This window comes from Scatophagus argus, chromosome 22, assembly GCF_020382885.2.
Source record: "Scatophagus argus isolate fScaArg1 chromosome 22, fScaArg1.pri, whole genome shotgun sequence".
NCBI lineage: Eukaryota > Metazoa > Chordata > Actinopteri > Scatophagidae > Scatophagus > Scatophagus argus.
In genome coordinates, this window is record NC_058514.1 from 16,679,945 (window position 1) to 16,703,571 (window position 23,627).

General features: G+C 39.8%; 2 protein-coding genes across 4 annotated transcripts; one reads left to right on the forward strand and one right to left on the reverse strand.

Annotated features, from left to right (window-relative positions):
* Positions 1-898: 898 nt before the first annotated feature.
* gys2 (glycogen synthase 2) lies at positions 899-20,361 on the reverse strand. Its single transcript, XM_046379165.1, has 16 exons — positions 20,098-20,361; positions 16,799-16,980; positions 15,122-15,313; positions 14,852-15,037; positions 13,292-13,436; positions 12,919-13,036; positions 12,669-12,789; positions 12,461-12,567; positions 11,960-12,019; positions 11,739-11,817; positions 9,353-9,466; positions 5,428-5,554; positions 4,798-4,893; positions 4,471-4,634; positions 3,674-3,754; positions 899-2,048 (listed from the first exon to the last, which is right to left on the reverse strand). Exons 1-16 carry the CDS (start codon positions 20,219-20,221, stop codon positions 1,830-1,832), a joined length of 2,115 nt encoding a protein of 704 aa, XP_046235121.1. The 5' UTR covers positions 20,222-20,361; the 3' UTR covers positions 899-1,829.
* kiss2 (kisspeptin 2) lies at positions 17,553-23,264 on the forward strand. Of its 3 annotated transcripts, none has more exons than XM_046379168.1 (3): positions 17,553-19,374; positions 22,107-22,220; positions 22,736-23,262. In XM_046379168.1, exons 2-3 carry the CDS (start codon positions 22,109-22,111, stop codon positions 22,999-23,001), a joined length of 378 nt encoding a protein of 125 aa, XP_046235124.1. In that variant the 5' UTR covers positions 17,553-19,374; positions 22,107-22,108; the 3' UTR covers positions 23,002-23,262. The 3 variants fall into 3 exon arrangements, with proteins under 3 accessions (XP_046235124.1, XP_046235125.1, XP_046235123.1); XM_046379169.1 differs by lacking the exon at positions 17,553-19,374 and adding an exon at positions 20,275-20,409; XM_046379167.1 differs by lacking the exon at positions 17,553-19,374 and having other exon boundaries at positions 22,094-22,220; positions 22,736-23,264.
* The last annotated feature ends 363 nt before the right edge of the window (positions 23,265-23,627 follow it).

The following is a 23,627-nucleotide window of genomic DNA, read 5'->3' on the forward strand; positions in this document are numbered from 1 at the left end:
AGTCATCATTGATCAGGATATGTCCTTTAACTCACACATAACACACATTTCAAAGACTGCATTCTTTCACCTCTGCAATATTGCAAAAAATTAGGCACGCTCTGAGTCAGAAAGATGCAGAAACATTGGTCCATGCATTTATTACTTCCAGGCTGGATAATTGTATGTGTATGTGATAAGTCTCTAAAGACTCTCCAGCTAATTCAAAACACTGCTGCATGATTACTCAGAACCAGCATTAGAAATCATATTTCTCCCATACTGACTTTTCTACATTGGCTGCCTGTTAAATCCAGGATAAAGTTTAAAATTCTTCTCCTCACGTATAGAGCCCTGAACAGCCAGGCACCATCATATCTTAAAGAGTTGATAGTACCCTATTATCACACCAGAGATGCAGAGGTACTTGTTACTTGTTGTTCCTAGAGTCTTCAAAAGTAAATTGGGAACCAGAGCCTTTAGTTATCAAGCTCTTCTACTGTGGAACCATCTTCCAGTCCAGGAGGCAGACACCCTCGCTACATTCAAGAGTAGACTTAAGACTTTCCTTTTTGGTAAAGCTTATAGTTAGGGCTGGCCTAGGCTAGCCCTTAGTTATGCTGCTATAGGCTTAGACTGCCAGGGGGATCTCCCATGATGCACTGGGCTCTCTCTTCTTCTCCCTCTCCTTCTGCACACATTTATGTCCCATTAATGCATTAATGTAAATTAACAATAATATATATGTATTCATGTATCCATATACGTATTCATATATCCATCTATAGACACCTTGTTCTATTTATTTTGCTCACTTGTTCTAAATAAATAAACTTTAAAACTTTCACTAAATTTTTTTAAGGCTTTGTTGGATAGGACTTTTTAAATATATTTGCTTTTCAAAGATTCACTTCATATATAAAGTTTTCAAGCTTTCAGGTTTTATTATGCACTTCAAAGTATCACAGCATGTTACAAAGTCCAAATCAACAAATTGTACATGGTGATAGAGCTCTCCAGTTCAGTAGGCCTTTCCTTACAGCTGCCATGGTTGTAAGCCATCTTGCCATGATGCACGTCTCTCCTGTATGAAAGAAATCAGTGTTGTTGTCGTAGGTTGTGCCTGGTGTTGAGTGTTGCCCACATTGCTAGTGCTGTGGCCAGCTGCCTTGGGTATTTTTTTTCCTAATGAAAATATTTTTTCTTCTGCTTGATTGTTATGGCAATTGGAAAGCAACATTATGACGCATTACCACGAACAACTGTAATGGAGTGTGGATCAGGAAATTTGTATGTGTGGAACACCAGATCAAAGCAGACCACTCTAATATGACTGAAACTGCACATTTGTCTACATGACTAGAAGTCTGCGGCTGTCTATGGATGCAGATTGCAGAAAATATATCCAATTAATATAATGGTCTGTCATCTGCATAGCAGGAGAAGACAACATCATTCTCGTGCCTATCCGAGGAAGCACTGAACACAACAGTGGGCCAGGAATTTAGCCTTGGGGAACACCACAATTAAACTGATTTTCAGAAAATGAATCAAAGTTTTGTGATGGACCTGGATCGGGGCTAGGGTATAACTTTAAGGACTTTTTTAAACAAAAATTTAACTCAAATTCACAAACTTTCAGGAAACTTTTTTCATGCAATCTTATGAAGCAGAGGTGGATATACATTATGTAAAAGTGGAGATGGGTTATTTTTTTGCAGCAGGAATATGATCTCCTTTACTAATCTATTTCTGGGAATGTGATGGTTATTACTCTACACATCCAGAATAAGGACTGGGCAACTGTGACTGTAAAGTTGTGTACAATCTGCAGGTTATCATGGTGAATTTCAGTTTCCTGACTCTCCTGGTTGCTTCTTCTTGCCCTCTGGCACGGCACCCAACACAAAGGGAGCCTTGATGTTCTGCCGATCCCTCTCAGCCTCCTCATCTTCATTGTAGGGCTCACCATCATCATCCTCAACATCACTGTGGTGGGGGGTGGAGTGGAGGGAAGCAGAGGGAGAGGGAGGTACCGAGTATGGCCGGGGGTAACGGAAACCCTCTGTCTGTGGAGACACAGGACTTCCAGTTATTACAAATTACACTGCTTACTGTTTTTCTCTACTTTCAGTAGAGTTTCAGTACCCCTTGCTTTAACCCTTTGCTCCAAACTTCCTCTCCCATTCTGTTTTTCCTTCCTTTCTTCCATCCTACATTCTGTATTCCCTTTTGTTTCATATTTTAATTCTTTTCCTGTTTCTTTTCAGCTAGATACGTATAACTCTCATATTCAACATTTTTATGAAAAATTAAATCTAAAATTTAATCTAATTGTGACTAAAACCTCAAGTATGTACATGTAGTTAGGTGCGATACAGTGTTGATCACAGTTCTGAATCAAAGGAAGAACAGAAGAAAGAGGGAGTATTATTTTTTGTAACGCTACATGAATTGGCATCAACACACTCCACAATGATGCCTTGTCAGTCAACCAAATGTTAGGCTGTCAATTAAACCCTGACAAATGGGTAAAATCCAGCAGTATCCCCTGTGTGTCAGTCTGTACATAGGTGTTCTCATGTACATGCATGTGCAGTTACACGAAGACTTCTCAGAGAGAGGTTATCAAATTTCATTTCACTAGGAGCAACAAATGGATGATTTTCAGTTTGTACCATTTCTCAATGGCACTGAAAAATGTAAATGTGTGTAAACATGTTGGTATCTTTGCTTGATAAAAACAATGAGAATAGCAGATGTGATAGCATGCTCAGAGGTGGGGTTAGAAACTAACTCCGTTAGTTTCTATTGTCTATTCTATTGCCTATGGTCATGGACAGATTAAGTAGAAGTGGGACATGCAGACTAAAGAATTAAACAATTACAAAAACAATTTGACTTTTTGTATCATTCTGGATGTCTTTATGGTGGCTTTGCAGACCTGCAAAGGACCAAGTACGTATTTTGTCTTCCAAGTAGACCAGTAAACAATTGTTTTCTTCATAATTGATTTAAATGAATAACTTGATGATACAGTGATGACTCGGGAAATGCCCATTTGCAAAGCAAAGTGGTGTGAAATTATATTAATTAAGTTATGCTATTGTTGGACTCAAAAGAAACTTTATAGACAAAAGTACTGAGACACACCTCTTGATCATTGAATTCAGGAGTTGGGCTAGGCCCCTTACTTACAGTGAAGGGGAATCTCATTGCTTCAGCATACCAAGATATTTTGGACAATGCTATGCTTCTAATTTTGCAACAGTTTAGGTAAGACCCTTTTCTATTCCAGCATGACTGTACCCCAGTGCACAAAGTAAGGTCCCTAAAGACATGGTTGGATCAGTTTTATGTGGAAGAACTTGACTGGCCCACACGGAGCCCTGACCTCAACCCCATGGAACACCTTTAGGATGAACTGGAATGGAGATTGTGAGCCAGGCCTTTTGGTCCAATATCAAGCCTGACTTTTATGTGATAAAGTAATTAATTAATTTCGTTGTCATTTTGCACCTCATTGTAAGTGTTAGTCCCTGTTTTTCGATTGCATCACTTTGTCGTCATTATGCATCTCTTTGCAGTTTTTTTCACGTTTGTGGTTGTTTTGTGTTACTTTATGGTCGTTTTTATCACCATAGTTAAATCAGTCATTCCCAACTCCCTCATTTCCTTGTATTATATTCCTCACCTTCAGAGGAGCCGTGGGGTCCATCTTGAACTTGTCTGGGAAAGCTCTGCTAAGTGCAAGATGGCGTGCATGCATGTAGAACTGCAAGTCAGAATTCAGAGATGTACATCAAAAGCCAAGTTTTTCTCTTTTGTTTAAAGATTTGAGATTTTCAGGATTATATTACAAACTGCAACACGAAAGAAGACATGGATTACAAGCAGAAAGGTATGCACTAAAGGAAGACCTCCTGTGTCTGTCCCAAATTTTTCATCCAGCAGAGGAACTAAATTTTTTCTTGCTCTTGAACATGTTTTAAAAGTCCAGTGTGTACGTCTAAGTGGCATCCAGTGATGTGGTTGCAGATTACAACCAGCACCCCTCATTCCACTCTCCCCAAAGGTGGCTGCTACAAATGCTTAAAATGCTTAAATGCTAAATGTCCTCTCTAGAATCAGTGTGTGGTTCATCCATTCTGAGCTGATGTAAAAGCATGCAGACTCGATGGACAAGGGCCTCCATAGATATAAAAATCTTGCTCTAACATATCAAAAATACAGCTCTTAATTACATGTGATCGTACACTGATGAAGACAACATTAAGAATATTATATTCCATTTCTGCTCCTCGATTCCCTGAATCCTAAAAACTGGACTTTCAGATGAATTTTCTTCCAACTATATTCATGAATGCAAACAATTAGACAGATTGTTATTATGATTCAATGATGAACTGTGTGTGCATTAATATAGCCTGATCATGCCGTATTTGTTCTCATATTGAAAAGGTAGTTGGTTCAGGTGCAGTAGAAGCATACCCTTCCCAGGTATCTCCAGTCAAGCAGGTCTGACAGCCTCTCAGTTCGGTTCCGCTGTATGATGCGCTGGCGCCGAGACTGCTGGCAGAAACTAAACATGAACTGGGTCAGCTGGTTACAAGACTCTTCAGCTGAACGAAATCGCCGGTCCACAATGTAAATGCCTGATGGTAACAGCAGAGGAGAGGTGGAGGGAAGGGGAGAAGAAAGGTGATTGATGTCAGCAGGTGGACATTCATTTAATATCTCAAAATGAGATTGGAGAAATTAAGCAGCAGTAACAATGAATATATAACAGGATGTCTCTGTGTGTGTGTGTGTCCACACCATAAGCAGTAGGATCCGAGACATGCTCCTCCATGAAGCACCCGAAACCTGACAAGTTGGTGGTCACACTCGGAATGCCCATCACACTACATTCAGCTGGGGAAGTACAACACAACACAGAAAAGCTGCACTATGTTTGTTGTCATGTGTTTTGGTATCAGGACAAAATATACCATCTAGCAGCAATTTTGAATGTCATCAGGTCTTGTGACCACTAGAACAGCTGATAAAAGCTTATTTATTTTTTACAGATGTTTTGTGTGCTGAGCTGTGGAGAGAGTAGCTCAATTGTTAGAATACTAGAAAAAGCACACATAGGGAGCCTATGTTACAAGTTGCTGCAGAAAGTGTATGTCGTACATTAGTTAGGAACACAACTTTCATTCTAAGTCTGAACTGGCTTGTGGGCTTCATGCTGCCTCGTTAGAAAGTGTGCATTAGGTTTACCTAATGTTGAAGGGTAGTTCAGCTTACACAGACTGCTATGGTGCAAAGGGTGCAGTGGATATACAGCATGTTGAAGTACTATTTAGTCAATGGCTCATGAGGCTTTCAGGAACATTAATCATTTGTGTGTAGATGTATGGGAGCTTGCATCATCTAGGATACAATGTGATAGTAAAACGTTACCAGGTGTGTATCCCCATGGTTCATAGTAGGAAGGGAACACTCCAAGGTTGCAGCCTCGAACAAAGTCCTCATAATCCATTGGCAGCAGAGGACTGGTGGAGGACAGGAACTCTGGGTGAAAAATAATCTTAGGGGACAGACAAGGAGACATTTTCTGAGAGATATTGAGTACAAACAGGAGGTTGTGGAATTAAAAATATTTGTTAGTTGCCACTGGAAATTAATATTTTAAGGCCTAAAATTAGCAGTAGATTTTCATGACTCCTAGACAATGAAACACAGTGATGATCCCTTTACCTTTCCACTATTGTCATTATTATTATCCATTATATCATTATATACATTATTATTATTTTATGCCTATTGTACACATAAAACATTTTGACTGAAAATCCATTTTTGATTTCAGCAGCTTTTAGCATTGAGTGCTGATCTCCAATCAAATTTTCAACTTTATATTATATTTAACTGCTGGATTTCTATAACATTTGTTGCAGAAATTTTGTAGTCAACAGAGCATGAACCTTATGCACTGTTGCAACATTCTTACCTTTCCATTACAAACCAGTCTTAAACCAAAAATTTAAACTGCATCTCAAAATGTAATGGCCAGGTTGCTATGGAAACAACTGAGCACACCCATACTCTGTAGAATGTTCTCAAAGAGATATATAACTATTCCATTAGCACCTTCTGAATGGTAAATACACATATAACCCTCTTTTTATTCCATATTATGTGATGAATAGTGGACTTCTCACTTGAAAGGACTTCTCACTTTGTGGAATAAGCTGTGTCTACCTTAAGTTAACATGTTAATGTTACAGTACAAACAACTGAAAACAAAACAGCTCTTCTGCTTTGGTAGATGATGCATTTGGTGGTTAGTTTTGACCTAGTTGGCTATTTAGTTAAATCTACCACTAGTGGTTGTGGCTCAGGAGGTAGAGAGGGTTGTCCACATAAGTTTAACTCTGTGTTAATTCATTGCAATTCATTCGATTTTTAATTTAGTGTTTTTTGTTTTGTTTTTTTCTCTGTCAACAAAACACTTTCCATCCATCCATTTTCTATACTGCTTTGTCCTTCAGGTAATAAAGAACTCATTAACTCTTTGTCTTATGAAGGAACTTATTAAATCTCCATTGTTATGTTCTGCAGTGGTTATTGCATGTTGGGCTCAAAGTAATGGTCTAATATGAGAATACTATGGATTTACACATCAAAAAAAGTTGCAGTGTGAGTAGATGATATGAGAAAGTTGATCCTAGAACTGGAATTATGTGTGTCTCAGTAGAACTGCCTGTCTCATGGATTTATCACCCGCCATACATCAGTCAACGTTAGTGAACTTAGCCACTCCCTAAATGTCAGGATTTGGAGTTTCTTCAGTTTGTTTCCTGTTTTATTTTGTAATTTTTCTCCCCTTGTGTCTGTTTGTATTTTGGGGTCCTCTATTTTGTATTTCCTAACATAACGAACTGAACAAACATGGACCCCCGCAGACACTGTGCTAGAAACACCCCAGATACATCAGCTTCAGTATAGGGCTATCAGGGACATTCAACAGAAAATCACCACCCAGATCTCAGACCTGAGTGAGAAACTCTCCAACTCTCCAATGGATCTATTGCTTCCTAACTTGCTAACCTCCTATCAGATCCAGCTTCAGAGTGGGCTTGCCTTCAGCCTGCCTTTCAGGCAGGTAGCCACTGGCCTGCTAGCCTCCCGTTGGTGCCCACACAAGAGTGGGCTAGCCTCCAGTCAGCTAGTTTCAGGCCTGCTAGCCTCCTTCCAACCCCTGTGTCACCCTACGTCCTGGGTTTGCCTCTGCCCAATGCTGTGGGGATCCCACTGCTTCCAGAACCACTGCTACCCAGAGACCCTGAGCGTGAGCAGCCTAGTGTCAGAAAGGCTATCATCCTGTGCTGGCTTCTAGTTGGCGACATGGCCAAAACCAGCTCCTGGTTTCCAGTTGGTGGCCTGGCCAACACCTGTTCTTGATCCTTCCCTGTGCTTTTGATTCCTGTGATTCTCTGATTCTCTCATTCCTGTGTTCCCCGATTTCCCTTTTTTTGGATTATTTCTTTGTTTGAACTATATCCCCTGGGCCCGTTTTTTCAAAAGGTTTAATCCGGATAAAATTGATCCGGATTTGGTAATCCTTTTGTTTGCTATCCATGATCATGTAATCCATTTTACTTTTGAGCCAGTTTTTCAAAGCAACATTGGATTGGAAATATGGATAGCCAGTGCTCAAATAGGATAGGAAATCACAATGTAGAACTATAGACTCCTGCATTCTGCCAGAACGAGCACACAGGACGTGCAACAAGGGACGCAATAGTTAGACACTATTTTTGATTTGGATTTGTTTTGGATTTCATTGCTATTGCTTTGTTATTCTGTTTATCATTGCATGCATCACTAAAAAATAATGTAAAAACAAAACAAAAATATCTTTGATTGTGATGAATACACATTAATTAATGACAGAATTAAATATATTTTTTGTGGTCAATATTGACAGCTGTTTGGGGGACTATTTTGTGAGGCCAAACTCTTTCTACTTTGCTGTACGCCTACACTGAATACGTTATAGCCTATCTAATCACTGTAGCCTGATGGATAAACAAATCAAATTAAAACCTTATGAATACAGAGGATATCTTGTAGGCTATACTGCATGATCCAAATATAGTATTATTTGATACAATTTCAAAGTTTCATTATATTTTGGGCCTGAAATCCACGCTGAACACTTCTGAATGGATCAGTATAATCCAGAGTTTTTGGATCAAAGTGATCCCAATCCTGCTAAGAGATTCTAAAAAACCCAAACTAAAGGTGTGATCCGGATCAAAACCAAGATTGGATCACGTGATCTGATCCGATTACGTAATCTGTTTTTTTCTTTTTAAAAACCCATTTTCAAGATTTGATCCAATCCGTTATCCAAAATCCAAGCAGATTACTTTTGAAAAACCGGGCCCTGGACTCTACGCTAAAGGCTGCTGCTGATGTTGACGGTAAGGGGGTAGGTTGAGGTCACCACTCACTTGTGGCGACCTCACCTGGAGATGGAGAATGTTTGCCAAACTACATTTTGCATTCTGAAGAGGTCCTGACAAGACCATGTGGTGCGCATCATCATGCACTCTCAATTCGAAAGGTAAGAGTTGTTCTTTGTTGCTGCCCCTTGACCATGAGGTCCTATCACCCAAGAAAGTCAGTGTCCTCCTGAAAAGAGAAGACTTCTTCCCGCTGTTTGGAGAATGCTTTGACAGATAGAGAAAGTCCTTGGCAGCTGACTGGGATCCTCGCCACTTTAGTGGCGTCTGGAGAGCCTTAAGGCACTCTGCGTTTTGTGTCTCCTTGGCCTTTCACCATCCTTAAGGTCTAAGAGGCAGCTGAGGATTTTTCTGAGGAAAGCTTCAGTCTGATTCTGCTTCTCCTTTTGGAGTTCAACCAGTTTTTGGATTTACTTCATTGTTCTGCAGATGTGTTTATTGCACTGAATGCATCTTTTCTTATTGGGGAAAAAAGGTCAGTGACAGGATGGACTTTTGCACATTTTCAAAGTTCTCAAGCTGCTCAAACCTCTAAGGTATGTCAAACCAATCTCCATTATTTTGTAGTTAGGTATGACTTAGTTGATTCTGATAGTAAAGTTATCGGACGCTGTTTGGTCCGATGACTTGCAGAGTGTCTAGCTGAGCTCCATGTTCACTGCGTCCATGATTACTACACTCCGCAAAGAACTCTTAACTTCACTTGAAATCCTTCTAGTTCTTACCAAAGTACTGCCAAACATTGTAAATTATCATCACCAGGCAACACGTAACAAAGAAATTACCACAAACTAATGCCAAAAGAGAAGACAATAATAAGCATAAAGAGGAAGCACACAGGTAACATTATCTACCTTGACACGGTCATTCCTGGAGTTGAAGAGGTTGATGCGTCTGACATTGGACAGTATGGGGTCTTCTGAGTCTTCCAGCATGTTGTGAGTGGTCACTGGAGGGAGGCTGTGTCTCTGTGTATATTTTTTGTTTAAAAGAGAAGAAAGGTCAGTTTGGTCTCTGACTTGTTGGTTAGTGTGATGAAATTTACAATTGCCACATTTCCAAACCAAAAGCTAGCTTAGATTTTATAATCATTTTGATAATCAGTTTGAAGGGATGATATCCAATATAACTGAGGCGTACTGCATCAGGATGTCTGGAAGACTGAAACATGCTTATGGTCTGCTGTGCACACTACTGAACAGGATATTAATGAGTGTGTTAATACAGCCCGGTTTCTGCTGAATGTATCTGTGTGTCTGTGAAGGCAAATTTCCATTAGTGTAAATGTTTAGATGGCTGCATTCATATACTATATGTCACACACATCCAAACACTCATGCCTAAAGCAGTGGAGTGAGGAGAACTGCCATAACGAGTGTTTGATTCAGTGGTCCGTGACTAGTAACCTTTTAGACTGTGATTCTGACAAGATCAATGCAGGCATAATGTCAATTATGAGCTAGCGATGTGTGGTTACTGTTTTACACCACTTACCAACACAAAATAAAACCATTTCTGCAATGTTTAGATGGGTGGTGTGTGTCATAGAACATTCACGTGATGTCAGTGGTATTAATGTGGCTGATCTGCGTAGAATTTTTTACACTTTAAACAGTAGGTTTAAGTGTTCTTTTTGCTGTACTAGTAATATTACCACATATGAAAATGGCGTCAGAAAAATATTTTGTGATTAAATTTTTCAAATTTTACTCTGCGTGGGGAGAAATCCTGGCAAAAGAATGACATATTTAGAGTGTAATAAATGTACAGAAACAATTTAATCCTAGTATTCTGATGAGCTGTAATTCAAACCAATTATTTTTAATCAATAAATACCAAAAACAAACATGTCTGTGGTATACTACCATGGAAATATACCCATATCTTTAGTAGAAAGCCATTATTATGTAAACTATTCAGTGTGCTTTTAGCTTTATCCCGAATATTCAGGACACTGGATGCTATGCTGTTTTATGCTATAGAATTGTTACATTATTTTTCAGTGCCGTTAACACATGAAAATTCTAACTGCAGAAACTGCAGAAATACAAATGACTGTACACTGAAGTGTAATGATCCTATTAATTGTATTAAAAGTCTTACAATGTGAGGATAGTAAGAGAGACTATTCCAATGGGCATCCAATTCTGTGAAACAAACAAGACTACAATTGAAAAGTGGGGGTGGATGGAAAATGTGAAGGCCTACCCACTAAAAAATGACAAAGAGAGAAATGATCATGAGCTCTCTTCAACCAATCACCAGTAAGAATGAATCTCTTTTCAATCATCCTCCCCACGCTTGCAGTCGATACCACTCTCCCTGAAATATTGACAATGGCATAAATTCATTTAATCGAGAAAGACCTTTTTATAAGGACTGTAACACTGTGCTCTAACATACATCAGCTCAACACAGCCGGCCTATTGATCCGTGGTCTGGTGTAGAGGAAGGTAATTAACCCAGACTCAGGTTGGTGATGGCTCACGTGGCTGACGTTCATTCATGCTTTTCACTAAGGGGAAACCCTCTGATGTCCTTTCATAATTCATCTCCGGCAGGGGCCATTGCTCACAGTGTTCACTCCTGGGGAAATGCCCTCTCCATTCATAAAAATAGAGCTGAGGATATGAGTGTGCTGGTGAAGATTTATGTTTTACAGCATTTGCTTTTTTTTTTCTCTCTATGTTGCCTTTTTTTTGTTTACATTGCTACTGGATATGGAGCAGTTCCAAACCTTAATGCCACAGGAAACCTGATGTACAATTGTTTGCTGTTTTATATTGTTCCAAAGCAGGTTGTGCTGACATCATAAAACAGTTATAAATTGCCTTTGATTTTTTTGATAGAAAATAGTTAAAATGAAAAATGTTTACAGTGGGACCAGTACGCTGGGTCATCCGGGCAAAATATAATAAAGCTGCCATATGTATTCTGCCATGTACACTGTACTGGATGGGCATTTAAGGACAAATATATATGCAAGACAGAACGAGCAAAAGAAAGTCAGGGTTAGAAAGGACTTATGGTTGATGGATTGGCTCATTATTTTTAATATACTTTAGTGCATTTATTTTTCTTCCTTTCTTAAAGTGATTTTTTTTCTCCTCCTCACGCTATGTTCTGTCCAGTTAACTTCTGCTTTGTCATGAGGCACTGTTTAAAAAAGACAGCAAAACAACAAACAACTATCAGTCATTGTTTACTGTGAACAGAAGAATGAGAGCAAGGCTCCAGTACCTGAGTAGCATAGATAGCTCTCTTCATGATGGTGAAGTCGTCTCGATCCAGAATAGAGTTCATGTCAGGGATCTGTCCTCTGAGGACACAGCACACAATAAAACACAACATAAGACATTCGTGGTCTTCTTTATCACAGTGAGTCAGTGCTTATATATACAGCAAACAGTAAAGTGTAAAATCAATAAAGCTCTGAGCTCACGTACACTGTCTATACTCACTTTAACAGAGCATCATACAGCTTTTTGCCAAACTTCTCCTTCACAGTGTGAGCTGTATCCCTATGAAGGTCAAATAGAAACTCCTTAAGAAATGTACAATTGATCCAAAGTGATGAACTTCACTAACATTGATACCAATCCCAGTTTCATGCTCTGAGCGATTCATGACATTAATATTAAAATACAAAAACTGAATAAAAAACAGCTTCCTTTTGAAATGTACGGGTTTGAGCAAAAGAGAGCTTTGCTGCTCAAATGAGGGTTACTGAATTATACCAAATCATCTGGGAAATGTCTGCTGCTTCCATTGTATGCATAATTGTACAGATAATATAAAAATGTGCTGGACTGCTATGTGGACCACAGCAATTTTCAATTTCAATTTCAATTTATTTATTAATATAGCACCTTATACAATCAAAATTGTCTCTAGATGCTTTACAGAGACCCAGAGCCTGAACCCCCGAGCAAGCAGACAGTGGCAAGGAAAAAGTCCCATACCAGAGCTGTTTACGGACTGCCTGGCCCTTCAGTGACTCCACATTGAAGTTGTTGGTTTTAGCTGGCATGATGAAGAAAACTACCACTGTCACATCATTTCTGTGGACCTGTAGAAATAGAAAACCCAATGTACTTGTCCTTTGTAACCTTCACACATTAGATGGATACACCAGTGTGCTACTAAATACAGAGGACTAAAGGACTTTACCCGCAGTAGGTAGTTGAGTCTGGACAGTGATTCAAGGAAAATATCAGCTCCCTTGTTGGAAAACTCATAGCGTCCCGCGATGAAGAAAAAGAGGGTCTTCTCCAGGTTGAAGTCGAGATGACTGCCAGGAGGATAACAATTACAATCAAGTTTAAAGCAGACTGTTTCAGTATCTCTCGAGTAATGAGACGAATAAAATTGGCCCACTCCATGAGATGGATCAGAACTCATAATCATAAAATCCACCCACCCATAGAAGTGCCCTCTGACAAACTCCTGGATACGACCCTTGTTGATGGAATGCAAGTTCTGAAACTCATGCATGGCTGAAAACTTCTTCACATTCAGACCATTGGGGGTCACCACATCTGTACCATCAACACATCAACAGGAGAGCTTTAGTGGACAGATTTGTCCTTATAGCACTGGAGGATGAGGTAGGGGGGCCAGCAACTATCTTTGGCTTCTTTGTCTGAGGAGCATAAATGCTAATACTGTCATGTTAATCTGGCTGGAAGGTTCGTGTTGCTTGGATGAATAAACAAACTGACAAGACATCACCATCCTTAAAACAAAACACAAACTCTGCAGCATCAAGATGCAACACTGAAAAGCTTCCTCACCTGGCTTCCTGTGAAGCATGTGGTTAGCTTCCACAGCGGTGATCTGGGAGACTGTTGCAAAGACATGGGCACAGTGGACTGCTGCTCTCTCCAGGCAGTAACGGTGATAGATTTGCCTCTCACCCGCCTCCTTGTCAATGTTGAACTACAAGACACGAGGGAAGGTCTATAAAGTGCGAGGATCAGCTATTTCATTTTTTAAGCTTCTTTGTTAGGCCTAAACAGCTTTTCCATGTGGTATTATTGTACCATTGCCCCAAAAATAACCAAATTGCTTTTCTGTTTTTTTTTTCTGAGTATCAGTTACCAATGACACAGGACAAAAATTTGAGTGTATTTATTCATTTAGCATATAATGAAAACATGAAAGCAGATAGAAGTGGTGCCAGGCTGCCAGCCCGACTGGATCATCAGTCTTTTTATTCACCAGGAAATTCCATGCCTGCACAGACAGAATTGCATCAACAAAGCAAGGTGAAATCTAAGTGTTCATGGTGTCATTATTCTGTGGCTCTTACACTGCGCAAGCAACACTAACTTAATAGCCATACATTAAAGTAAAAAAATCTATTGAGAGTTTAACTGCAGGTTTTACAGACTGTACCTTGCTGGAGGAGTCAGGATAGCATTAGACACACTGATTCCAATACTTCCACTGATGATTTTGAGTGTCATTCTTGCAAAGTATCAGTCTTAAGTCTTATTACTATTATATTTTGCAACATTAGTTATATAACTGAGTAGTTGTAGATTAGAGTAATCAGTCACATATAAAGAAGCCTGCCTTTAAAGGCTGTTAAATGCTCATAACCTCATAATCGTTTTTGGACTAGTTAACTTTTAATTAACTATTAATTTAATTAACTCAATTATAACCGAATTTGTGATAGTCTTGTAGAACAGATGAAGTTCCTCTGGACTGGATGAGGATTACAAACACCTTGTCTGTCAATGATCTAGTCAGTCAGTGAGTGAGTGGCCTTTAGCTCCACCCTGACCTTTAGGATGTGAGCAGCAAAGAGCCAATTACAAACACCACACTGACCCCTGCACACACAACTCAGCATTACTAATGATGCTCTAAGTGGCTGTAAAAGGCTGCGATTTTTGCCCTGAACTTTGAGTGTGTAAATGAATATGATGGAACAGAAATATGTGTGTGTGTGTAACAACGTATATTGTACTGTTGGTATGGTTTGTTGATTTCAATATGGTTTTCATATGGAAAAGCAGAAATATGTTGGAAGTCATGGACAGCACAGAATGGGATAATCACATGGGCACTATGAGAAACATCTTTGTTAATGGATAGAATTTGAATCATACAAGGACTTGATGTGTTTTCCTAACCACATAGACTTATGAAACCTGTCCAAAAAAAGTGGTTCATAAAGCAAGTATGACCCAAGAAGGATGGAGGTTGACCTTCACCCAGGAGACTGGAGCTCCTATGTGGAACCAAACACGTGTCTCTGGAGATTGTGCCTGTTTTATGTCCTTATTTGCTACAATCCAGTATCAGTTGCAGTATCTGCATAGCCAACCCTCCTGACCTCTCACCTTGTCCAAGTTGTTGTAAAAGTCAGCATTCCCTGCGCAGAGGTATCGTCCCAGCAGGGTGGCATGTGTAGTGAAGACCGTTGCCATGGGAATCTTGCGGGAGCGAGAGAGAATAAGCCCTGGACCAGCCTGCCATTCATGGAAATGAGCAATAACATTGGGTTTGTTTCCCAGCTGGTCTGTCAACTGGAACAAAAAAAAAGATGAGATTGAAGTTTAGGGTCTTCACTTATGAATAATGTTTGAACAACAGGCTGACCATCAGCTGACCTCTTTGAAGAACCAGGCGATCAGGGAGCCCAGGATGAGGGAGTCGTTGGCCTCTCTGTCATGGTAGGGCAGGCTGATGTTACAGGTCTGCCACAGGTCCCCCTTCCAGCGGTCCAGGTTCCAGGCTGCAGAGCTAATGTCAAAAAGTATGACATAGGGGCTGCCCTCGATCAGCCAGCGGCCAAAATGAACCTGCAGCATCCACAACAGCAAAAGTCCTCTTAGAGCCGTTAATCTTAGAAATTACTTTTCAGGATCACATTCAAGTGTGCCTGGGTACATTGAAAACATACCGTGATCGGAGTGAATCAGAGTCTTTACCTGAACAGGAGAATTAATTCAATTCAGTTCAAATTCAGTTTATTTCTATAACGCCAAATCACAACAAAAGTTGTCTCATGACACTTTCCAGTTGGAGCAGGTCTAGACCAAACTCTTTAATTTTATTAGTCAACAGTATGGACTATTACAGAATTCTATGAGGTCAACAGTTGCTGAGTATAGATGTGTATAAGTAGTCATAATACATAAGCCACGTCTATGTTTTTTGACTGTTGATATGGTGCATCAGTATGTGTCCATGAGTGCTATTATAAAACATTATGAAGTCATTATAATGCATTACGAATACATGATCTCCACAGAAAGTGTTATATAGTAGTTCTTTGGTAAAAGATACATGTTCTATATTGAAAGTTCTGACTGATGGCATACTAAGCAGGATTTGTTGGTTGCTGTTCATAAACACAACGTTCAGAAGGTGAGTAAACAAGGAAGATAGTTGATTGTTGGGTCAAATTCTCAGATCCTCAAATATCTTTGGACTTAAGAACCTCAGCAAAACTCAGCTCTCTTTCTCCAGAGTCACCGATGCCTAGAAATGTCCGACGCACAGCAAAATCAAATAGAGGCAGAGGGCAGGGTCTCTGCAGACACAGACACCACCAACACACTTGGTGGGTTTTCATGGGTCTGATGATTGAGAGGGATTTCTATGAGTCTGTACTTCAGATTTCAGGAAAATCCTGCACTGTCCAACTTTAAGGAAAAGAAGAGTATTATTTTTTTCTTTTACATTTCTAATGCTATACTTATAATGCATTGTTTTTTTAAATCCAGGAGGCCTTCATTGTGGTTGCATTTTAACATCAAATGAAATATTTTGTTATGTATAATTTTATACACATTTCCCTGTGTCGTAGCTCGATGTAACTGTTACCTTTAGGAACTTTGGGACTCTTGACTAGAGTTCATCTTCAGGTGCCATCAGGCAGTATTGGCTGCTTTTCATTTAGCAGACAGTCAGGTGCCCATAACACAGTAAAATGATTGTACAACATGCTGAATTTGTCTGTTCTCCTCGATGCTCAGGGTCTCTGGTATATGACTGCCATCTAGAGGTCAATGATTGGTAGCTAGACTGCATAGTCTCCCCAGTGGGAATGTGGTAAACATTCACAATGAGAAACTGCACAGTACGCAGTGACACTGTCAGGAAGGCAGAATTCAAGTCTTTGGTGGAACAATACATGTATGAATAATATGTGTAATTATAATCGTAAAAATCAATGTAAAATACCAACTTGATAGATGAAAGAAGACGTTCATCTACTGATTATTAGTAGTAGTGGTAGTAGCAGTAGTATTAAATAGCAGTAGACACACACAATCTCCCACCTGGCAGCCGTTCTGGATGAGAGCGTCCATGGCCTTCCTGATGGCGGGGTTTGGTGGTTCGCAGCCCTCCACCTGGGTCTTAAAGTTGTGCTCGAAGTAGGGCCCCATCATATAGTAGTTCTCTCCCCATTCATCCACTGTGATCTTAGCTTTGGTCTGAATCACCGTGTAGATTCCTCCAACTGCAGGTTCACACACACAGTGAAAGGAAAAGGCAGCTCTATTCACATTTTTTTTCTGCAACTAAAGTCACAGTGTGTAAATCCTGCCACTAGGGGTCTCTCAGTCAAAACAATGAAAACAAAAAAACATGGTCTGATGGTGTTTAAAAGAAGTTTTTTTTTTCACATTACATTTAGTCACACTCATCAACTTCCTCCCTCACTCTCTGAGTCTCTTCTGGAAGTTGTAACGACAGGTGACCAAATGAAGCGCATCATTAGCTTGGATGTTGTTGAAAACAAAATATGTAATGTCCATTATTTTTTAGACATTTTAATGTGGAAATGCTACATATGATATCTTTAAATGGAAGAGAAGAGACGAGAAATTAAAGAGTTCATTTTCAGAACTTTTATGGAGATGATTTTGGAGTTTTTATTTAATATTTATTCATCTGTTCGTTTAGAGCTTAAAAATCAGGAAGAGTTTGAAATCAAATCCAGGTCGGAATGTTTCATGCAGAAAAAAAAAATAAGAAATTGAAAATTAAAAGAAAAGCTGATCTCATGAAGTCCATCCACCAGTTTCAATAGAAAACTTCTCTTTCAGTGTCCTCTTTGTCTTCAGCAGTCCTAGAGGTAAAGTGGAGGACAGTTTCCTCTCATGATGATGTGCAGTTTTTCATATAATTTTCTATACGTTTTTTCACGTGAATGAAACAGTATAAATGCTCCATTCTGGACATGTAGAGAGTGATGTTTATATTGTTTTTGTTAAACTCAAAAGCAGAGCATGTGCTTATTCTGTGTTTACACATTCTAAAATTTTAATGTTCAGTGGCTTCTCCGTAATGAGGGCGAAACTGGGAAAACTGGGAATTTTCTGTTTCGCAACAGACTAGAACACATGGAAATGTTTTTCCCTCGCTTAACAACAATAACAAAAAAAAACAAATATTGATGTGAAAAGACTGAGCCCATAATGACGTCTGAACTGCATCAGAGAGCAGGCATTACATAATAGCGGAGGGTGGGGGAGACAGAATGATCGATAACCTCTGAACAGTTTGACAACACGACCGTATACGGCACGTTTCTGTGAAAATGCAGATTTCACGGGTGCGAGCGCTATGACAGAAACCAGAGCAAATAAATTCCAACGACACAATTACGCCTGTTTAACGTAAAAATCTGAGAGGCTCACAAAGAAGCCACTTAAGCTCAAAGATAAAGCACTGTGTTGTGATGTATAAGCTGTGCCCTCGATTAACAAATGAACAAAGGCCTAGACAAAGCACTTCTCTGCACAGCGATCTTTGGAGCTGATAGATTACTAAAAGTTACTGAAGTTCCAAATTTAAATACGCTCTTCATTTTATTAAAAGAGACAAAAAATATACATAATGAGAGCTGACTCACTTGCAAGGAAGCTGTAGAATAATAACCAATATGATTGCTGGAAAGAATCATAATGATGCCTATATGGCGATGTATGTAATGTGTGTATCTGTCCTGTCTCATGTGAAAATGGTGTTCGCCAAGGTGGGATTCTGTCACATATTTGAAGAAGAATCACTCACTGAATTTGTCTTCTGCATTTGACCCATCCTTAGTTGAACACACACATGCAACAACCGGCAAATTACATGCAGTGAAACACACACAGGAGCAGTGGGCTGCCACTATCAAGGGGAGCAAATTCGGGTTTAATTGCCTTGCTCAAGGGCAGCACGTCAACTGGCTAATGGGGGGGTAATTTTTCACATTAATCACTCCACCACACCCAAATTTTTCCTGCCCGTCCGGTGGGGGAATCGAACCAGTGACCCTCTGATCACAAGCTGTTTCTCCAACTTCCAACCCCCCTGCTCACAGTGTATAAGGATGACCTAGCAAAACAAGTGAATGGATATAGCAGGCTGTCTGTAAACTGTTATTAATCATCTCATTGACCTGGTTATTCTCAGTCCTACAGTACAGGGTTGCAGCAATCTCTCATGACATCAAATTTAATACCGGACGGACCATCAACACCAGCAGATGTTAAGAAAGTGCACAAGAATATAGAAAACAAAAATAAACAAACAAGCAAGAAACACCACAAATAATAAATACACACAAAAGTACACACCCGGAGGCATCAGTCAGTTTGACGTTTACTACTGCAGTACGGCCTCTGTAACCTCTGCTTGTTTTAGGCTGCTGTTTCAAATCCCAACTGATACCGAGACGCAAAGGAGCTCTTAAACTGATTCAGTTTACACCGCTGAGCTCTGTAGCACCCAACTGATGGTAACGGCATGGCTGTTGTGTGAGCCACTTCCAACACATATGATGTACAGGTTTATGAACAGTGTCACAGAAGCTTTAACCAGCCCAGGATAGACTGCTGTTGGTGCTTAGGCTCCGAAACAGGTAAACTAACCTACTGATGAACCGTTTGGGGAATGATCATGATGAATTGTTGTGGTTATACTCTTTTTCTTCAACCTTTTTTTTATTGCAATGGGCCTTTAAAAATTGAAAGTGTAATAAAGTTTGAACTACATAGAATAACCAATCAGAGTTGGGTCAGGAGGCTAAAACAGCCGAAGCAATATCTGTTCCACTTATCTGCAGTTTAATGTTTAGCTCTTCAGATAGAGCAGACTGCCTCTATGCTCACAGGATTTCAATGTTTGCTCTTTAAGGGGCAAAGAGGCACATTCTTGCTTAAAATAGTACCAATGCAGCCAACCAGTCAGAATTTTAAAGTGATTTTGATCCAAAATGAAGACCATATGCAAATATTTGAAATGAACAGACTGAGTCATGAAATGTGAAAAAAATAAATATTTGAATTGTCTCAAGGAGATTAAATAGAACACAACTGGACTTGATCGTGTTCGATTCTCACTTTTCACCTCTCATCCAAGAGGCTTCTTGGATCAGAGGCGAAATGTCTTCAAAGACGTATAACCAAGTCCACTTGCTTTCGATTCAATCTCCTTGAGACAGCTATGACCTGGAAAAACGAGAATATCCTCAGACATATTTGAATTGTGTTAAACATTTGGAAGGCCTACTGTAGTTGAACCTGTGCTTACTACATGGATCTACCAGTTCCAACATCTGATTTTTTTACACTTATGATCTTACCTTTGTTGGTGACCTCCCAGGCCACCTCGAAGAGCAGCAGGTCTTCCACAGGCAAGTCATCCTCCTCCCAGGCTGGCAGCACCCCGCTCAGGGATGTCATGGACAGGGATCGTGTCAGTGGCATCTTGAAATGTCTGGAGGTCCAACAGAAACCACCTGGAATCTGAAATTGTAGCAGTCTGAAGAGAAATCCTTCAAACAAGCCTGCAGGTGGAGGTCCTGGGCTCAGCAGGAACAGTCCTCCAGAACACAACAGGACAAGATAAAAGAGGGGCAAAGAGCTTCCACCCCGCCTACTGAGGCTGACCTCCAGTGAGCAGGAGAGGACATTTACCTTCCATAGATACACACACACACACACACACACAGACATGAGGGTGAAAGGTTTGGTGGACTTGTGTGTGACGACCTGAATGTGATTGTGAAATGTAAATGAATGAAAGGACAGCCCACAAGGACAGCGACAGACATTTTCAAAGGATGTCTTCATGGCAGAGTGTCCATCTTGAATTCAGCCTCATTACTGTACTGTTGCCCTTCTTTGATTTTGTGCTTTTTTTAAAAAAAAAAACAATAAATTTTGGCTTTGTTTTAGTTTTTCCTTGTTGAGAGTAATTGACAGGCACATTGCAATTAATCAATGGAGAAAAAATGTGAAAGAGCCAGCTTGAAATTTTTTAATACTCATCCATCAATTATCTATATTGCTTCATCTGTGCTGGGTTATGTGTTCGTGTGTGTGCGTGCATGCGTGTGTGTGTGTGGAGTAGGGGTGGGGGGACGGTTACAGACGCTCACACACTCACACTCCTAAGGGCAATGTAGAGTGGCCAATTAACCTAACTTGCATGTTTGCGGGCCCGCAGGAGGAAAACTTTTTCGATATATATTATATAAATATGTAAGATATCTTAGATGATGCGGTAACATTTGTCTTTTTGTGTTATTTTGGGACACCGCAGCTTATGCAGCCCTCTGGCTTGTCTAAACCTCTGCCTCCGAGCACACCAAATATCAGAACCAACAAATGCGTTTCATGGAACGCTGAGAATACCGATTTAAACTTTAGAATACTAACTATAAAATCAGAAACTATGAAAAAAAATCAGAGAATCTGGAAAAATACTCACTCACTTTAACCTGTTGATGACGGCTTTCGTTTCTCATTTGCACTGTTAGCTATCTGAGTCAGCGAGACACCTGTTGACAACAGTCTATTGATGAAATAATATTTATCATATTTTAGCGCCATCATACACATAATACATTTCAAGTTGAAAAACAAAGCACTAATGCAGATACTCACACACACCGACGGCTTGTGAGCGTGCTCAACATTCTCAAGCCTTCATTTGATATTTTCAGCTTTTAAAGTTTCTCATGAACTATTTCCAGAACATCGTTATCACCATAGTCATCGTCACCATAGTCATCATCATCATCATCATTATGCACTTCATCTTATAGTCGTCATCATCATCATAGCTGCTGATGTCATCCTGTCTGTGATTTATTTTTTTGTTTTTGGAAAGCCGTGAACACTTTGGTGTTTAATTTGTGCTTTGGTCCTCCAGTTCTTCATCGGTGTCTTCCACACACAAAGCAGAACTCAGAACAGTTCTTTTCACTCCAGCTTTCTGTTGCTGCTCAATGCATTGCTGTAGGAAGACACGATTGCGCAATTACGCGTCCCGGCCATGTTATTGTCACTTATTTTGATTTCAGTATGTTCATACGGTTGCCATTTTGTCCACATGCAGTCACATATTATCCCAGCAGCAAGTCTGAGCTGTCAACATTTCCCAGAAGAGTTGATGAATGATGCATTTCAGAACCTCCAGCAGCAGACAGCTCCGCAATTTAGAGAGCAGAGACACAGGCGGCTGTGATTGGCTGTGAGCTTGCAGGAGCAAGAGGTCACCTGGTGGGAATATAAACCGGGTGTGATAGGAGTGAATGCATCAGTACCATCTGAGTAGGTGAACACGGGATTTCTATGTTCTGTCCAGGTATGAGAATCGTGGCTCTGGTGGCGGTGTGCGGGCTGATCGTTGCTCAGGATGGAGGCAGCGTGGGCGCACTTCTGCCGGGATATGACTCTACACAGAGGACACGTGCAACAGGTGGGAAAACCAATCACTTGTATTGTTTTAATTTTAGGTACTTTTTAAGGTACTTATACTCTCCTTTCGCTCTATTTTCTACATTTCATAAGGAAATGTTGTACTTTTAAACTTACTCCAATGTTGCTTTTCTGATTGCAGTATTACATATTTAACATCTGAACAACTTATGATATTTGATGTATTATTTTTAAATACGCGTTTATATTTTTTATGGATTTTCGAATGCTAGAATTTTAGATGTTTTGTCTAAGTCCTCTAAGTTCTATTATTACTTCTATTACGTATCAAAATGATAATAGATTGAAACAAGTCTGTCAAATATTCATGATTGTGAAACCACAAGCACTTGTTGCACATTTAGTGGCTTACTGCTGTTGGCTTACATTCTGCAGAAGACACATTAAGAGTAAAATTAGCCTTCTGTTGTGATTTGGAAGCAGTGAGTGATGATAAATTCCTATTTATTTGATCAGTCCGGTGCTGATGCTGATGTTTGCTGCTGTTCTCGTCAGGATCAGTCCTCTCTGCACTCAGGAGAAGCACTGCAGGAGAGTTGCTGGCAGAAGATCCCAATCTGTGTTTCTCCCTGAGAGAGAATGAAGACCAGTGGCAGCTCCTGTGCAACGATCGCCGGAGTAAATTTAACTTCAACCCATTCGGCCTCCGCTTTGGGAAACGCTACAATGGCTATATTTACAGGAGAGCTGTTAAAAGAGCCAGGACAAGTAACTTCTCACCCCTTTCTCTCTTCTCACGAGAACTGGAGGTGCCTACCTGAGAGAGATGTGACTTCCTCTGAGGACTTCTGTCCCTTTGGTGAAAAGTCAACATGTCACAAATCCATGTGTTAAACATAGGTCTTTATCTTTACAGAAAATGATGTTTGTGTGAATAAAACTTTTTGTACCAACTCATTTACTGTGAAATAACTTTACAATAATTTGCATTTTGTAACATTTGTCTCCGTATGTTAAAGTAAAATGTCATTAAAAAAAGAAGTCAATAGTAACATTTTTAAATTGCACTGCAGACAATACACGGGACTGCAGCAGTACAAACAATACAAACAAACGCACAAAGGATCATCTCACATCCAATTCAATATTCAACTAGTGACTTCAGACTGCGACCACCTGTACACACGGACTGCCTTTTGTCGGTGAAAATCTCCTGGTTGGGAACACTGACATGGATGGATTGTTGTTAAATACATTTACTCTTTGTTATTGACTTTGAATCTTGCTAGCTTAATATCAACTTTTTGGCTCATAGCTGAGCCACAGTAGAGGAGGCTACATTTATCTCCCATTGCAGAAGTTCTATCTACATTTGGATTTCCTTTAGGTTCTTTCTTTAAATGTTTATTTGTATCTTTTGAAATCTTAATTTGATTTCATTAAAGCT

Excerpts from the sequence above, each read along its gene's own strand:
- kiss2 (XM_046379167.1), top strand. The coding sequence starts at position 22,094 with ATGTTCTGTCCAGGTATGAGAATCGTGGCTCTGGTGGCGGTGTGCGGG. Across the intron at positions 22,221-22,735 it reads ACAGAGGACACGTGCAACAG|GATCAGTCCTCTCTGCACTC; the intron begins GTGGGAAAACCA and ends TGTTCTCGTCAG.
- gys2 (XM_046379165.1), bottom strand. The coding sequence starts at position 20,221 with ATGCCACTGACACGATCCCTGTCCATGACATCCCTGAGCGGGGTGCTG. Across the intron at positions 16,981-20,097 it reads CTGGGAGGTCACCAACAAAG|TTGGAGGAATCTACACGGTG; the intron begins GTAAGATCATAA and ends GTGAACCTGCAG. Across the intron at positions 5,555-9,352 it reads CCAGGAATGACCGTGTCAAG|ATTATTTTTCACCCAGAGTT; the intron begins GTAGATAATGTT and ends CTGTCCCCTAAG.